At 38.4% G+C, this 19,265-nt stretch overlaps 1 protein-coding gene across 1 annotated transcript in view; it reads right to left on the bottom strand.

Annotated features, from left to right (window-relative positions):
* Window positions 1-19,265, bottom strand: part of psme3ip1 (proteasome activator subunit 3 interacting protein 1) — a 149,794-nt gene that overhangs the window by 112,544 nt on the left and 17,985 nt on the right. Inside the window, exon 2 of the mRNA XM_072279460.1 lies at window positions 1,494-1,632. Within this exon, the coding sequence (XP_072135561.1) occupies window positions 1,494-1,617 (124 nt within the window). The 5' untranslated portion in view covers window positions 1,618-1,632. The remainder of the gene's footprint in view (window positions 1-1,493; window positions 1,633-19,265) is intronic.

The following is a 19,265-nucleotide window of genomic DNA, read 5'->3' as shown; positions in this document are numbered from 1 at the left end:
AATAAGAGGTCAAAAGCCAGATTATGTTTTAAAACCTAGTATGCTCACTTTGAAATTATATTTTCCCCCACTCACAACCCACAGTATGGTTGTGCAAGAGTTCTTAATTGCAGTGATTTCCTTCCAAGAATGTAAACCCTAAGTTCCATCAGCTTTTATTCTTGGCATCATACTTCCATTCCCACTCCCCAGGCCTCCACCACCTCCCCCCCCCACCCCCGCAAGGAATCAGGATCTCCTCTGAACCGGTCTCAGAGATAGGAATGTTTTTCAGTGACCAGCCAGCAAAACACGGGACAAGACAGTTGCTCAGCAGTGGACTGCACTGTGGGGAGGAATTTCCAAACTATTACATGAGCGTATTTTTCATTAGTGAATTAAAGAAGAAATTCCCTTCCTGAAGGAGAAAGAAGTGTTGCCAGTTGGATATGGATCAAGAAGAACATCTTATCACGATGATTTTGGACAGTTGCCATAGTTACACATACACTCAAGGGCTGATATATGACTTTTTAAGCATGGTAAGTTTATATTGAATTTACTCTTCCAATCAACATGGAAACTGAAAATTTAAATCCATTTCACATCAAAAAGTAAGCATTTTTCCCTCGTCAATTTTGCCATTGTCATCTAACTTTCACTGTTAGCAATGTTCCAGACTTCGAGCTGATTTATTAAGTGCTGGAATGAGTTAATTCAAACAAAGAGGATATTAATCACAATGAAGCAACAACCCTAGTTGACATAAAGATTTGCAAGAGCATTGATTGCTCTGAGAAGGTTACACTTACTGCAAAGGAACAAGTAGTACACAGATCACATCATAAACTTAGGTGTTGGATGACATGAAGAGTCCTCTTTAGAGGTACTAAGATAAGGAGAAAAGGAACCAGTTATATGTTTTAGGTAAATGATCTTTTAATGCAACTTCAATACAACGAATAGAGTGACTGTCTCAATGAAAACAACACTGGTCACAGGTGTAACATCGTAGTTAGTATCTCCAACAAAAAAAGGGGGAGAAGCAGCACAAGTTATTTTCTCTGCCTCTCAGGTCACATTAACTGAAGCACTGCATAACACAGCTGCCTTCAAAGCAACACTTAAGAGTTTAATCAAAAGTAGTAACCAGAAATGAATGTCTATAATAATATTTGAAATAGCAACTGTTTGCGAAGAGGATTTAGCTCATTGTCTCTTCTATTCCTTTAAAATCAGTTACTTCTACTTTTTACCTTTGTACCTGGTTTCATATCTAATTTAACCATCAGAATAGATTACTCCTTTAGTAGATGCAACACTGAAAATAATGAAGCGACATGGATAAACAAAGAACACAAAATGGAACAAAAATATGAGCAGATTCCTCAATGTAACAGCATCTCTTGTGTCAATGTGATAATCAGCAAACTGCGAAGTTTTTGCTCCACACCCTTTTACATATTCTTCAAAAGGTCAGGTACATAAAAACATCTCAGAACACAGTGCTGTACCTTCAGGATCATCAGGCTTTCGAACTTTTTCCCATTCTTCCTGTCTCACTTTGCGCCTTTCCTCTAATTCAGCCTCGGTTACAAACCGCTTCTTAATATGGCCATCTTCAGTCCCACCATCCATTCTTCAGTGAAAAGACTGCAAAACAATAAATACATTTGACATTTACTGCTGTCCAACCATTTAATTTGCCAACATGAAGCACTTAAAAATTGAACACTGACATCACATAAAAACTATCATTGTATTAAAAGTTTCCAAACCCACTGATTTAATTCTCCAACACAGAATTCAAGACTGGGCACTCAAAGAGTGAGCGCATGCATCTTCCCCCTTCTATTTCAGTCCTGAAGAAAGGTCTTGGCCCAAAATGTTGATTGTTTATTCATTTCCATAGATGCTGCCTGACCCAAGTTCCTCCAGTATTTTGTGTGTGTTGCAAAGCATCCAGATTGTGTTTTCAGTCAGATGCTCTTTGCACATTGAAATAGATCAGTTTCCTCCACTATGTGTGCAAGAACTCCATTCCTACCAATACCTTGGCAAAGATGTCCTTTGCCCTTCTAATCCCAATGTAATGTTCAAATATGCAATGGGAAACCGCTGACAACTAATGTACTTTGAAACTGCCATATCGTTTATAACAACAATTTAGGGGTACATTAGGATGTGCAAGGAAGACAACCACAGAAGCTGGATGAAAGTAATGTTAAATTAAATAAATATGTGAAGACAGTTTAGGCTAAAGGCATGCAAAAGAAAATTATTAAGCAAGTACAATTCTCAACTGAAAACAATTTTTTTTAAATTTACTCTTTATATTTTACCACTCAAATATTATAAATAATAAAACAAAGAAAATAAACACATACCAATCCTCATAGAGGGATCAGAAATGGAGAGAGTGAGCAGCTTCAAGTTCCTGGGTGTCAAGATCTCTGAGGATCTAACATATTGATTCCAACATATTGATGTAGTCATAAAGAAGGCAAGACAACGGCTATACTTTATTCGGAGTTTGAAGCGATTTGGCATGTCAACAAATACACTCAAAAACTTCTATATTTGTACTGTGGAGAGCATTCTGAAAGGCTGCATCACTGTCTGGTATGGAGGAGCTACTGCACAGGACCAAAAGAAGCTGTAGAAGGTTGTAAATCTAGTCAGCTCAATCTTAGGCACGAGCCTACAAGGTGCCCAGGACATCTTTAGGAAGCGGTGCCTCAGAAAGGCAGCGTCCGTTATTAAGGACCTCCAGTACCCAGGGCATGCACTTCTCTTACTGTTACCATCAGGTAGGAGATACAGAAGCCTAAAGGCACACACTTAGCGATTCAGGAACAGCTTCTTCCCCTCTGCCATCCGATTCCTAAATGGACTTTGAAGCTTTGGACAATACCTCACCTTTTTTAATATACAGTATTTCTATTTTTGCACATTTTTTAATAATCTATTCAATATACATAATTGATTTACTTGTTTATGTTTTATTTTATGTTTTTATTTTATTTATTATTTTTTTTCTCTCTCTCTGCTGGATTATGTATTGCATTGAACTGCTGCTGCTAAGTTAACAAACTTAACGTCACATGCCGGTGATAATAAACCTGATTCTGATTCTGATCTGAGGAAATAACTATCTCCTGTTGGGGAAACCACAACTGGTAGGTGGCTCCTTTCATTCATTAATTAATGAATGGACCATTCAATTGAATAGGAAATTGAGACCAAAGGATGAGGTTGTAAATGAAAAAATCAAGTAGTTACCATTTGATGAAAGGAATACCTTCAGGAAAGAGATTAACTTTAATTCCCATCCTCTCCACCAAACTACTATTGATTCTCATTTCCAGGTGACAAAGGTAGAAATCTGCAAATATAAATTGAAATTCTCTCTTATTCATTTCCATTCTAAAGGTCTGCTGCATAATTCAAGTTCTGTATCTTGAATGTCAATACTGAATTCATTACCTTCACAGATTACATGTACTCATCTATTTCTAGTATATAGAGTCCCTGCCGTAAAAAAGTTTCAAATATCGATGTTTTTAACAAAGAATGACAGAGTAAATAAAAACTACATTTTGGACAAGTAGAGCCATGTTCAAACTCTAAAGTATAGAGTAGCACCCAAGAAGTGCACAAGTAAGTTAAACATTATAACAAGATGCTTCAGAATGATTTAATAATACTGTCATGTGTTGTGAAGATTGTTGTTTTATGGTAACAGCACAATAATGAAAAACTATAAATTACAATAAGAAAATATATTTAAATCAAGTAAGTAGTGCGAGAGCAAAATAGGGAAAAAAAGTGAGGTAGTGTACATGAGTTCATTGCCCATTCAGTAATCCGATGGCAGAGGAGAAGCAGCTGTTCTGAAAACGTTGACTCTTCAGGCTCCTGTATGTTCTCCTTATGGTTGCAATGAGAAGAGGACATTCCTGAGTGATGGGGGGGGGGGGGTGTCCTTAATGATGGATGCTGCCTTTTTGGGGCATCTCCTTTTGAAGATGTCCTCATTGCAGGCAGGTTAGTGCCCATGATGGAGCTAGGTTTACAATTTTCTTCAGCTTTTTCCTGATCCTGTTCAGTTGCCCTCCACACCACACGGTGCAATGTTAAAATGCTCTACACAGTACAGCTGCAGAAAGTTGCAAGAGTCTCTGGTGACAAACCAAGTCTCCTTAAACTCCAAATGAAATATAGCTGTTGTCATGCTTTCTTTGTAATTGCATCAATGTGTTAGGCCAAGGATTGATCTTCAGAGATGTTGACACGCAGAAACTTTAAACTGCTCACCCTTTCCACTGCTGATCCCTGAATGAGGACTGGTGAATGTTCTCTTGACTTCTTGTTCCTGAAGTCCACCATCAGCCCCTTGGTTTTACTGACATTGAGTGCCAGGTTGTTGTTGCAAGACCACTCAACCAGCTGATTTACCTCACTGGTCACCATCTGAAATTCTACCAACAATAGTTGTGTCATCAGCAAATTTTTAGACGGCATTGCAACTCTATCTAGCCACACAGCCATGAGTGTAGAGAGTTAAACACATGTTCTTGAGATGGGCCACTGCTGATTGTCAGTGAGGTGAAGATGTTATTTCCTATCTGCACTGACTGTGGTCTCCTGGTAAGGAAGTCAAGGAACTCGTTGCAGAGTGGGGTACAGAGGCCCAGGCCCAGAGGCTTGACTGACCAGGGTAATATTGTACAATAAAAGCTAAAGACTAATGTAGACTATCAGAAATCAATCAACTAAAAATTTTGTTCCTTTCATGAGAATCAACTTGTTTTTAGACAATAGAATTTTCCCAATGCCAGCATGCTTTCCATCAGAAAATGGACAGAATGTCTAATTATTCAGCTGGAGGACACATTCTTTTATTTTCATAAATATTGGCTAATTCAAAGACCTTTCCCACACCATGAACTTGGCCATACTATGAATCTATTATGTCATTATTGACCCTACCAATACCCATTCAGTTCTCTCCTCAATGTTCATGACCAAAATTAATTTCCAGTGAATTCTCAAATTCGTTTTCAAATCTCTCAGTGGCCTCCCCACCCCCAGTCTCCAAACCCTCAGATTTCTCTACACTCTGTGATCCAGGCTCTTCAACAAAAAACAATGTTTGTCACTTTCTAAATGTACCTTTAACTAACTGGCACTCAGCCCTAAAATCTCCTCTCTAAACCTCACCACCTCTGAAGTTCCCTCATCTTGTTCAGAAGCCAACTTTGTCGGCTTCTGCTCTCATACCTTATAATGGTCCATTTGTATTTGATAATGCTGGTTATCACTTGTGATTTCTTGTGTTAAAGGCACCATACATAAAACGAAATTTATTATCCATCAAACTATTTTATAACATGCGTTCCCTTGCTCCCACAGATTGAGTCATTTTGTTACAATAACAGCTCTCTGACAGATAAGGGCACATTATATTGAATTAGTTTTTATTCCTTAATGCAAATTGAATTTTGCAGTTAATTTTATTTACTCTTTTTTTTAAAAAGAGCCTAAAGTTGTTAGAACACACTTGTGTCCTTCTCTCTGTTAGGCATCTTCAGTGCTCCTTGTGAATAAATGCAAATGATTCGCAAGAGGGTTGTCTGTGCTTATTAGGCACTTGACTACTATAGTAGGAACACGGTGACTACATATAATCTCATTTTGTGAGCCAAGCAGAAAAATCTCAAAATTAATGCAATTATAAAAGACAAGCCAGAGGTAACACAAGCTAAACAAATAAATCATCCTGTATGTTTTCCTCACTCAGAATTGAATGATGTGCAATATTAAAAAGATGTTAAAATATATGAGAATTACACAAATTTATGTTTTTTCATGACAAGTACCTCCAGGGCATATCGTGTATGTTTCATCATTTCAGTGGGTGTCCAATTTTTTTTTCATTTTACAAAACAAATGAGAAAACTAATACCTAAACTGTAAAAAAGACATTATATTCCACTAACAGAAACCATTATTTCACAGTAATGAAATATTTTCAAGCATTTAAATTCTACAAACAAAATGGGAACCAATCAAGCAACAACTCCAGCATACAAAATACATGATGTTAAAGAGGAGCCAATTATCAACAAGTCGCATTGCAACACTGCACAGAGTAAGAGAATCCACAGGACCGATACACTCCATTTATTGAAAAGCAATAATGCCTATAAAGAAGCTTGGTACTTCACAGAATAACTCATTTAGAGTGAAGCGCAAATAAATAAAATATTTAAAAATCTATTTTAGTCACTGCAGTGTAGTGCATTCCAAGCATACCATAGCAGCCCCGAGAGTTTCAGTGAAGCCACCTAAGCTCCGAGCCGTGGGTTGTATCCATGGCATGGTGAATCTCTTATGTCATCAAAATTTTAAGAAAACAATGTGTGAAATTGTGAACACTCACAGCGAACATGAACACACATCAATTCTTCCAACTTTTGGCTACATCTAGAAGTTAGCACCTGATCATTATAATAATAAGCAACAGTGCAAAGCTGCACTAAATTTGATCGTATAAAAAAGGCAAGTTTAGAAGTCGAACTTTTACCTAAAACTGAACTGAAAAGACAAATTATTAAAGACCACTCCAGGAGTAAAACTGTGAAACCCAACCTTCATAAGACAATCAAGCAAGTCACAGAATAAACACTTAACAATGATTATACATCAAACCATGATTAACTTGATCCATCCCTCCGGATTTATTAAAGAACACAGCATTGTACATGACCAAAGGTGACCATTTACCCCATCCCAGGCAGGTCAAAAGATGCATACTGTTTTCTAACCAAACTGTATTTCACCACTTTTATTCATCTGCTTAAAGCTAACATTCCTTGCCTCTGCTGACTTACTGGTGGCCAGCTCTACTTATGCATCACTCCACATGCAAACCCAACAAATTAACCAAGCCTTGACATTTTCTCTACCAATTCCAAATCAAAGCCTCCTCAATCCACAGTTCTCTGGTGATACTGAAAACCTGAAATTGGAATTCGTTCATTCTTTTCTTCAATTTAAATACATCAAGAATGCTGTTTTAAAAATAACATTAAATCCACAGTAAATATTATCAATAACTCTGGTTTTCCCACTCTGCTTATGCCCAAACACATTGAATTAATTCAATGTGGTTTTCCATATTTTCGGAACTTGCGGTGGACCAAATTCTTCTGGAGCTTTTTGAGGATGTAACTATGAAAATGGACATGGGAAAGCCAGTGGATGTAGTGTACCTGGACTTTCAGAAAGCCTTTGATAAGGTCCCACATAGTAAGTTACTGGGTAAAATTAGAGCACATGGTATTGGGGGAGGGTACTGACATGGATAGAAAATTGGTTGGCAGACAGGAAACAAAGAGTAGGGATTAACAGGTCCTTTTCAAAATGGCAGGCAGTGACTAGTAGGGTACCACAAGGTTCGGTGCTGGGACTGCAGCTATTTACAACATACATTAATGATTTAGATGAAGGGATTAAGAGTAACATTAGCAAATTTGCAGATGGCACAAAGCTGGGTGACATTGCAAAATGTGAGGAGGATGTTACGAGAGTGCAGGGTGACTTGGACAGGTTGGGTGAGTGGGTAGATGCAGTTTAATGTGGATAAATGTGAGGTTATCCACTTTGGCGGCAAGAACAGGAAGGCAGATTACTATCTGAATGGCGTCAAGTTAGGAAAAGGGGAAGTACAATGAGATCTGGGTGTCCTTGTTCATCAGTCACTGAAAGTAAGCATACAGGTACAGCAGGCAGTGAAGAAATCTAATGGCATGTTGGTCTTCATAACAAGGGGAGTTGAGTATAGAAGCAAAGAGGTCCTTCTGCAGTTGTACAAGGCCCTGGTGAGACCCCACCTGGAGTATTGTGTGCAGTTTTGGTCTTCAAATTTGAGGGAGGACACTCCTGCTATGGAGGGAGTGCAGCGTAGGTTCACTGGGTTAATTCCAGGGATGGCAGGAATGTCATATGTTGAAAGATTGGAGTGACTGGGCTTGTATACACTGGAATTTAAAAGGATGAGAGGGGATCTGATTGAAACATATAGAGGCCACAGTTTAAGAATAAGGGGTAGACCATTTTGAACAGAGTTGAGGAAAAACTTCTTCACACAGAGGGTCGTGGATCTGTGGAATGCTCTGCCTCAGAAGGCAGTGGAGGCCAAATCTCTGGATTCTTTCAAGAAAGAGTTCGATAGAGCTCTTAAAGATAGTGGAGTCGAGGGATGTGGGGGGAAGGCAGGAACAGGGTACTGATTGTGGATGATCAGCCATGATCACAGTGAATGGCAGTGCTGGCTCGAAGGGCCGAATGGCCTACTCCTGCACCTATTGTCTATTGACAATACTTCCTGCAAGTTAAACTTCTGCTGGGTCCTTTGAGCTACAAAATCCTTAATCATTGCCACTGCAAGGTGTGCTGCTATTTAAAATGATTTCCAGTGAGACCTCAAGATATTAATAGTTTCTGGATTTTAAGTGAAGTGGGTACAGTGTACACAAAAACGAAGAGAAAACAGTTGTGGGGAAATGTTGGGAACATGAAACTACACAGCTTCTTGCTTTTATCAACCTAATTAAAGGCTTCTTTGGTCATATGCAGTGAAGGCTTCTTTCACAATTCTCACAACACTCAGTGATTCAGGAACAGCTTCTTCCCCTCTGCTATATGATTCCTAAATGGACATTGAGCCCATAAACACTGTTTCACTTTTTTAAAAAATATTACTTCTGTTTCCACTATTTTAACCTGATTGCTTAAAATACATATATACACTTACTGCAATTGATTTATTTATTTATTAGCTTTTTTCTTTCTACATTATCATGTATTGCATTGTACTGAGGATGTTCTACGAGTCTGTGGTGGCCAGTGCTATCATGTTTGCTGTTGTGTGCTGGGGCAGCAGGCTGAGGGTAGCAGACACCAACAGAATCAACAAACTCATTTGTAAGGCCAGTGATGTTGTGGGGATGGAAGTGGACTCTCTGACGGTGGTGTCTGAAAAGAGGATGCTGTCCAAGTTGCATGCCATCTTGGTCAATGTCTCCCATCCACTACATAATGTACTGGGTGGGCACAGGAGTACATTCAGCCAGAGACTCATTCCACTGAGATGCAGCACTGAGCATCATAGGAAGTCGTTCCTGCCTGTGGCCACCAAACTTTACAACTCCTCCGTTGGAGGGTCAGACACCCTGAGCCAATAGGCTGGTCCTGGACTTACTTCCTGGCATAATTTACATATACTATTAACTATTTATGGTTTTATTACTATTTATTATTTATGGTGCAACTGTAACGAAAACCAATTTCCCCCGGGATCAGTAAAGTATGACTATGACTAAGTTAGCAAATTTCATGACGCATGCCGGTGATAATAAACCTGATTCTGATTCAGTATCTTCATCTTCACTCTCCAACAAATTTTCACCAATAGCACCAAAATGATACAATTCCACACATGCTCAACTGAGAGGCTACACAAGCCAGCTCATCCTAAACTAAACTGAAAATCTCATGTTTTCATCTGAGATACACTTCTGACAGACATTGTAGACTTTGAAATGTATAAGCCTGATACCCAATTCTGGATCAAGAGCTTTGCACAGGCAAATGACAGACTTGGCCCTTCAGTAAGCTGGGGGCTGGGGGCTGGGGGGGGGGGGGGGGAGTGTCAGGCAGAATACAAGAGTCATCTCAGAAAATAAATCTCAGGTGATTGTAAATACTGTACCCAAATTCATACTTTTGTACTCAACCTTCACCAACCTCAGCAGTGACACTGAAATTAGCATCAGCATTGCTGAGATGGGAAGTACCAACCTAAACTTAAACAACCCTCCCTTGAACTCAAAACACTAACAATTAATACTAAAACATATAAAGCTGTATACCTATTATTCCGCAACATTGAAGAAGTAACATGGACAATTAATAGAAAACTATTTTCATTGCCTGCTTCCTTAAGTATGGCCTCTATCGTGCACTCATTAACTAGTACCATTTCTGAAATGATGAACACAAGGAATTCTGCAATGCTGGAAATCCAGAGTAAAACAGAACATGGGAGGAACTCAGCAGGTCAGGCAGCATCCACAGAAGGAATAAACAGGCAACATTTCAGGCCAAGACCCTTCATCAGGACTCTGTGCCAAGGTACAGTGAAGTTCTGAAATGAGGCCAGTTAGCCACATGACCTGATTTTTTGTATTTTCTCTTTTACTTTGCCATCTGGGCATGACTGGCAAGACCATTATTTATTGCCCATAATTAACAGCATTTAAAAGTTATGATAAACCGCTTCCAGTCCTATTGATCAAGGACAGCAAAGAGAGTGAAAGTTAAAAACAGTATTTCCTAGCAAAGATTGTGTGCAACTTGGAATGGAATACTCAGGTGGCAGTTTTATTTTGTACCAGAATCTCGTCATCGTCCCCCCCTTTGATAGAATATGCATGCTTGCAGGATGTTATCACAGTAACCAAGGCAAAATACAAAAAGAATGAAATTTAAATAAGATTTGTTCAGCAGTAGTGGGGAGAAGGGAATCAAAGTAGTACCAATCAAAAAAGGGTAGCATTTAAGCTTCTCGAGAGTCGTGGGGAGAAAGGGAAGATTATTCCATCAACCTGGGCCTAATTGATGACTTTGAGGTGCCACTTGATACAAAGTTCTTGAGCATCAGAATATGCATATCAGTGACCCAGTTCAGCTTCCGGCCAGTCAATGAGTCCCAGAAGATTCATGGTGGTGGATTTCAGTGATGGTAATGGCCCTAAATGTCAAGAGCAGGTCAGGTAATTCTTTCTTTTTGAAAATGACCACTGTCTGGCATATTGAGAATGTTATTTTGCCAGTTAGCAGCTCTTACCCAAATGTTTCCAGGACTTGCTAACTGTAGGCTACAGAGATGCTTATAGAGTTGAATGTTAAGGAATCAACAATCGATATCTCCACTTCTGAACATGATTGCAGGAAAGTCAAAGTCACAGAATCAAAATTATACTGCATGAAAAGGGCCCCTCAGCCCACCAAGTTTATGCTGATCATCAAGCACCAATTTATAGTAATCTCTTTTTATTCTCCACACATTCCCATCAAAGCCTCTACTCCACTTCACCCAAGCACCTCACACTCCCTTCTCAGATTCTTCTACTAGTAGCCCACACACATGGACAGTTTTCAGCAGCAGCAGCTACCTAACCACCCAATTCTGGGATATGGGAGGAAACCAGAACATCCAGAGGAAAATAATATGTTCACAGAAGAAATGTGCAAACTCTGAACAGCGCTCGATGTCAGGGCTGAAGGCATCTGCTAAAGCTGCGAAGTAGCAGCTCTATCTGCCCAGTGTTTCCAACCATCATGAACGTATCTATAGTAATCCCATTCTCCAATACGAGGCCCATAGTTCTCTACCCTATGGCATTTAAAGTACTCTGGACTTCTGTTCCAGATCCAGCACGTTCTAAATTTCAATATCATTCTGGGTGAAAGAAATTATTCCTCTATTTCCTCTGAATCTACTCATTTTAAATCTATATCCCCTGGTCATAAATGCCTGCTAAGGGGAAAAACACTTCTCAATATCTGCCGTAACTGTGTCCATATTTTTGTATGCCCCAATTAGGACCCTCTTTGCTTTTTCTGCTACCAGGAAAAGAAACACATCAAATCAAGTCTCTCCTCACAGTTGAAATACTCCATCCTAGCCAACATCCTGGTGAATGACTTCTCCGATGTAATCCCTCCAGTGCATTTTTCAGGTATACAAGCACTGTAGTTGTAACTCGAACAGCTCGCCCAGAGACCAAGGATTGTTAATCTAGAGTATAGTTTATTAGTCTGGTAACTTATTTGCCATGTTACTATCATATCCAACTAATATTGCCTGAAAATCTGGTTCATTTCACAACACCCAATTAAGAATTGCCTTTCCTCTAGTGGGCTCAACCACAAGCTGCTCTAAAAAAAAAATTTTGTAGGCATTCTACAAATTCCCTCTCTCAGGATTCAGCACCACCCTGATTCTACCAATCTACCTGCATATTGAAATCTCCCATGATTATCATAACATTGCATTTTCTATTTCCCATTGAACTTTATATCCCACATTCAGGCTACTGTTTGAGGGCCTGTATACAACTTTGATCAGTGTTTTTTTAGAACATAGAAAAGTACAGCACAGTACTATTTACCCTTGCACTTTCTTAACTATACCCACAAAGATTTTACATCTTCCAATCCCACGTCATCTCTTTCCAAGGATTCGATTTCATTTTTTTACCAACGGAATCACCACACCCTCTCTGCCTACTTGCCAGTCCTTTCGAAGAAAGGTGAATCCTTGACTTGCCCAGCAACCAGCTGAAGCTCTCCATAGCGAATCAACCTCCTGAAGATGCACTTGAAAAATGACTTGCAGAGATTGCAAAGAGATCCACTTATTCTACATCAGAACTTTTTGCTCAGAAACAGCAGCTTCCAAGAATCCAAATCTTTTTCCCTTGGACAATTGAAAAGCCATCATTTCCATATATATTCTTGTCGTTTTTTTTGTATTCATTGATTACTGAGAAAAACGTGTTAATTCGGATCAGTGGAAGAGGAATAAGAAGTCCTATTCCTCAAACTGAAATAAAGTACCAGAAGATTTGCTGTCCTGTTATTTGTTGAATCTAGCTTTCAGTGTATTACTTACAATGATTCCTATGTTACAGCAGTGCCTGCATTTGGAAAGTTCTTTAGTTCATTATGAAACTCTTCAAGAGATCTAGAAAGTACACACACTTCATTAAGAACATGCCAAAAGTGAATATCCCAGAACGTGGCCTTTAGGATAATATTATACAAGTCTGTCACCATTAAAAAAAAATTGGTTGGAAAATAAATTTTCCTTTCATGCACAGACACCAAGCATCAACTTCAGAGGGGAGGAGGGGGGCAGAGGAGCATTCTAAGAAAATCTATTTGTGAATAGTGATATTAAGTAAAGACGAGAGGAAAGAAACAAACTTCTGTGAGCTGTTCTCATGAAGGAATTTCAGTACCAACAGAAAACAAAAATAAAGCACAGCAGGAGACTGACGTGCAAATAGATTATCATTGCTAGAAAAATGTACCACTGGGAAATTTCTGCTGAAAGTTAAAACAAATTCAGAAGCTAAATGAAGATTAACATTGTATAAGCTGACATTTAAGCAAAATTAACCCGTGTGTCCCAACAGAGAAAATCAAACATTTAAATTACTTTTACTAATGCCTAATTTGTTGTCTATACAGTGCCTTGTAAAAGTATTCAGCCCCCAACCCCTTATTCACATAAATGAATATTACAACCAGGGATTTTGATCGAGTTAACTGAAATTTCTTTTGTGTGAATCACGTGCTTCTTCCTCTTCCCCCCCCAATAGAACCCCAAAAAGCAAAAATTGTAAAGCATAAACAACTAAAAATTCAAAAGCTGAAATGTCAGCAATTCAAAGTATTAATCCTACCTTGCTCAGTACTTAGTTGAACCATCACTCACAGCTACTACAGCTAGTAGTCTTTTTGGATAAGTCTGTATTAGCTCTGCACAATATGATGGAGCAATATTTTCCCAGTCCTCTTTGCAAAATTGCTGAAGCTGTGCCAAGTTAGTTGGGGAGCAGCAGTGAACAGAAATCTTCAGGTCTTGCTGGATATGTTCGATTGAGTTAAGGTCAAACTTTGTCTAGGTCCATGCAAGGACATCAATTTTCTTCATTCGAAGCCACTCCATGGTTGCTCTGGCAGTGTGCTTTGCTGAAAGACGAACTTTCTCCCCAGTTTAAGCCTTCTGGCAGAGGCTAGCATATTTTTAATCCAGGATCTATGTTTAGCAGCATTCATCGTTACATCAATCCTAATCAGATTTCCAGTCTCTGCCGCTGAAAAGCATCCCCATAGCATGATGCTATCTCCACACACTTTACAGTAGGGATGCTGTTTCCTGGCTGCTGCAGAATATTAGATTAATGCCACACATACCACATAGTGTTGAGGCCAAAAATTTCCACTTTAGTTTCATCCAACCTCAAGACCTTCTTCCACATTCTTTACAGTATCTTCTAAGTGATGCTCTGCGTGCAAGGATAAGTTTTTTTTAAGCCAGGGCTTTTTCCTTGCTACTCTTCCACCCAAAAATACCCTTTTTGTGAAGGCCTTAGAAATTGTGAAGCCATGAACTTCATCTCCATCTGCAGCTCACTCAATGACTGATGTTGTCACAGTAGCCTCTGTTGCAAGTGCCATTCTTCTCTGGCAACTAAGTTTAGAGGGAGTGGCCTGACCTAGGCAGTGTGGCTGCCATTTCATAGCTTTCCACTTTTTCATGATGACAGCACTGAGTTCTGAGGTATGTTCAGTGCCTCTGAGATGGTCTTCTACCCTTCCCCAGGTCTATGCTTCCCTATTATCACTTCCTGACTTGTCTTGAATGTGCTTTTGTCTTCATTTTGTTGAAAATCTACCATACTATTGGACCTTACAGAGAGAGGGGCTATTTATTCTTATGAACTCATTGAAAACAGGTGATCCTCCAATTTTCTACATCAACAAATTGGGTGATTTTGGTAAGGTAATAACAGGTATTGCATCTGAGGAAAGTTAGTGTAGTAATTACAAACCGATTGAATACTTTGTCAGCCTCACAGTTTTGGTTTTTAATTTGGTAAATTGACAACAGGTAAACTGGTATTTGGTTTGGATATTTTTCTTTTGATTTTCTTTTTTACAATGTTTTGTAGATTAGCTCAAAAAATCCCACTTCAATATATTTTAAATTTAGAAAATGAGATAGTAAAATGTGAGAATAGTTATGGGGGCTGAATACTTTTTCAATGCACTGATTTAAGGCTTTGGATCTCTGCATGCTACTTTAAAGCACTTAGAGATGAAATAACTTTTTACTTCAACTCAAACTAGATTAGTAAAATTTCATATTTTATGAGACAAATGCAATATTGTTACCTATTTTCTCATATGAACTTCACTCAACCATTTAAAAACCTAATCGCAACATAAAAATGTTAACATTACCCAATTCTTTATTTTTGTCTGTCAAGAATTTAGTTTAATCGACTCGTTTTTGAATGAATCATCAAAAATTATGCAGGGGCTGGTGACTTGAAACCTAGGGTATCAGCAAACCCAATATGTTTGCTGCCCCATTTAATGGCCATATGAAGCATCCATGAACATGGCAAAGTGTTCTGCTGTGCCAGAATGAAGGTATCTGTGCTTAATTGTGGAATAGGAATGCCGTCTCTAACTCAGAGTGTGCTGTGGCTGGAATGCTATGGTATGGCTTGACTGGTTAGGGATGAAAGATATGATGTAGATGAAAATTCCCCAATACTCACTTCCCAACTGGGACCAAAATGGCTAAATTCACCACTGTGCTCCACTTGACACAGCTATTCTCTTCCCATCATAGTAGCTCTTCAATCACACACTTTTCAAATGTCTTACCAGCTGTTACGTAATACTTACATTTATCCACTTACAATATTTACTTATCTTAAGGCCATTCACACGTTTCTTTATATTAACAACGTAGAGGAAAAAAATTCAAATAAAAATACTCAATAGAGAAATCTGAAATGTTGGCAAGTACCTCCTCAGCTCCATATTTCTGTCAAGTTATCTCATACATTATTCTGAAAAGGTAAACAGGAAGATGATACGTTTGCACACAAGAGCTTCCTTTAATGTAGGAACATTATTCTAACAACGAAAGGATCATTATTGAATTAAATTATCACATGTTAGCACAAAGGTACTAAGGATTGGTCAAAGTAGAAAACTTTAAAGAGCATATCCAAAAGGAACAAAATGGAGTGAAGACGCGGATGTTTCAGAAGTTCCAGAGCTTAGGGCTTTGGAAATGGAATTGGAGCTGGTTTCTTATTGTCACATGTACCAAGATACAGTGAAAAGCTTGAGTTGCATTACTGATCATACAGATCAAATCATTACACAGTGCTTTGAGGTAGTACAAAGTAAGCAATAACAGAATGCTTAACAGCTACAGAGGGAGTGTAGTGCATGATCAGAATATGGTAGATTGTGAGGTCAAGAATTCATCTTATCATAGCAGGGAACCATTCTATAGTCTTATAACAGCAGGATAGGATAGAAGCTTTCCTTGAGTCTGGTGGCACATGATTTCAGGCTTCTGTATTTTCTGCCCGATGGAAGAGCAGAGAAGAGAGAACGTCTGGGGTGGATGGTGTCTTTGTTTATGCTGACTGCTTTATTAAGGGAGCAAGCAATATAGAAGAGGCCACTAAAATCACAGCCTAGAGGTCAAAAAGAAAAAAGCAGATACCACATGGAAGGATACAGGGCTAGAAAGCATTTTGAAAAAAAGGGGCAGCTTAAGATCATGGATTTATCTAAAAGCAAGAAAGAGGCACTGTTTAACTGCCAGCCATTATGAATCAGCAAGTATAAGGGCAATTGAGAGTTTTGTGTTACCAAGTTTACAAAAGAGACAAACACTGCAACTAAATGTTTCAGTTGAACTACTCCACTGTCCAAAGTGCTTCAATTTTCACCTCTTTCTGTGTTAATGTTCAAGGCTGGAAAAGTTAAATTCCGAATTCTCTTAACCCATCTTCACCTAGCTATCCACTGATGTTCAGGAAAAGTCGAGAGATAGGCTTGCCATGAACAATAAGAATCTTGAATGAGATCCTTCACTTTCACTAAATCCTCAACCATCTCCCTCAATCGATTTCTTAGTAAAAATACCAAACCAATACATGACCAGTCAACTTTATGTCTTTTCCAGTCAATTGTTATTATCTATGTATAACTGCAATTTCTCCCATTACTGTTTTCTATATCTTTGTTCAAGTGCCACAGATTTCTAAATAGGACATTTTCTAATTGATCTGTGATTTCTCAAAATCAGCAACCAAGCAATTGAAATACATTGAACTTCATCATCATCATCAGGTGCCATGCCCAGTTTGAGCTTTGACTGCCATGGCCCACACACTCCTGTTTCGGGTCAAGTGGAACAACTTAATACCAGGTTTTTAATTGATCAAATTTCATAATGTGTAAGGTGAGCAGAAATCTAATTTCTCAAACTGCTTTATTCATGTAGCTTTTCATTTAGAGAATTTATTAAAACAGTAATAAATCACATGCTTTTTAGAGATGTCACATCAGATTAGGTTACAGAAAAACATTACTCCCTTTCATAAATTCCTTTAAATTAGATAGTGAAATAATGACATTGAAAATTGAATACAATATTTTTCAATGCAATGACATTTGTGCCTGCAGAGTACAAGATTAATTTCATGAAGGACAACATTTCTATCCCATGTTTTCTCACACAGTATGAGGTTTTAGGAAGTATTCGTGAAATTAAAGCAAAAAAAATCGAAATCCCAAATTACAGTACGTGGTAATCCGATGTAACAATTATCAAAAGCTTTCTTTCCTTTAAACTAGTGATTGGACCTTACTGTAGTTACGTTCAGAGTATCTCAATGTTGTATAAAAGGCAGATTACGAGGTTCACAATATCTTGCCTGATGGCATTAAGTTAAATTTTAATACAATCTTATGATTAGGAACATTGCTCATAGGGAAATTTGCACTGTTTGATGTGAATCTAGACCATTTTTCAAATATGCCTTGCCACAAATGGCACTTGAAGCCCAAAAGCCTTTACAAATAGTCATCACCACACACAAAAGATATGAGACCATACAACATCCCAGTACTGAAAACCTACCTTCCAGAACTAAACATGCCTCTAGCCAAACCATTCCAATGAAGTTGCAATGCTGGCATACATCTGATATTGTGGGAAATCACCCAGATGTATTCCATTCACACAAAGCAGGATAAATGCAGTCTGGCTAACTACCACCTCATCATTCTGCTTTCAATCATCAAAGTAACAAACTGTTGTCACAATGCCAATAAACAGCACTGATTCACCAATTAGATACCCACTGAAACCCACTTTGGGTGTTACTATGACTATTCGGCTGCAGATCTCATTGCAGGCTTGGTCCAAATATGAACTAAAGAGCTAAGAGCACCTACCTTTGGCATCAAGCTAGCGTTTCAGCAAGTATGTCATCAAATTATGCTGAACTAAAGTAAATGGGCATCAAAAGGGAAAGAACATCAGAGGGTGGAGTCATACAAAACAAATATATTTGCCGATGACTGCATAACATTCAGTTGCATGTATCCTCAACATGTATCAAAACGTGAACAGCATTTAGACATGAGCTAATAAGTAGTAAATAAGACTCAAGACAAGTGTTTCCATTAATAACTACCCCCAACAAGAAGGAATCTAACTACCTACTCTTGCCAATCAATGGCACTACCCCAATCAAGAGCATCACCATCAATATTCTGATCACTATTGACTAGAAATTCAGCTGAACCAACGGAGCAAATGTTTAGCTAGATCTACTTGGTTGACAGTGCAACCACAAACAATGTATTCACTGCACCATTCAGGTATATAGCATCTTCTGCTTGAAGTTGGAAAAAACAGTAAGCAGTTATTTATGTCACATCAGGCAGCTTAAAAAGCAGTTAAATTTTTGTTTCTGTTGTTGCTGCTGCCCTTAATTTTGTGCACTCTAAAAACGCACAAGGAAAATCAACATAAATGCTTTAAAATGTCAAAATTATTCAAATTTTAAGCAGATTTTGCCAAGTTTAAACACGCTTGATAGTTTGCTAAGAGCAAAAGAACAGGGGGATCACATTGTTTGCCATAACGGAAACAAAAACTACATAAAAACAACAACTAATGAATTCATTAAACATCATTGCCCTTTCATTCCACAGAGGCGGCTGCTGCATATAAATTTGATGGATGGTATTCAGACTTGTGAAAATCTGTTACTAGAAATGATGCTGATGGAGCACCACCTGGTGGATAAACTTAATACTATCACAACTTTGTGATTTTACTGGACAGAATTTCAATTCGCTGTTAGCACGATCAAAAACATGAATCGCCAGTCATTGTAGCTGCTCCACGGTTCCCTCGCTTCTGCAGCTAGCTTCTCTTGTACCCCCACAGTCAACAACTATTGCATACTTCATCTAATACATGCATAACAGTCTGAGAGGATATGGCAATGTTTAAGCAAGCAAAGCAACTGTCTAATCTATCAGTGATTAATGAGATTGAGATGATGATTATCGGGTTAATATAGAAATTGAGC

This window comes from Mobula birostris, chromosome 15 (genome assembly GCF_030028105.1).
Source record: "Mobula birostris isolate sMobBir1 chromosome 15, sMobBir1.hap1, whole genome shotgun sequence".
Lineage (NCBI taxonomy): Eukaryota > Metazoa > Chordata > Chondrichthyes > Myliobatiformes > Myliobatidae > Mobula > Mobula birostris.
This window is presented reverse-complemented; position numbering and strand designations above follow the sequence as displayed.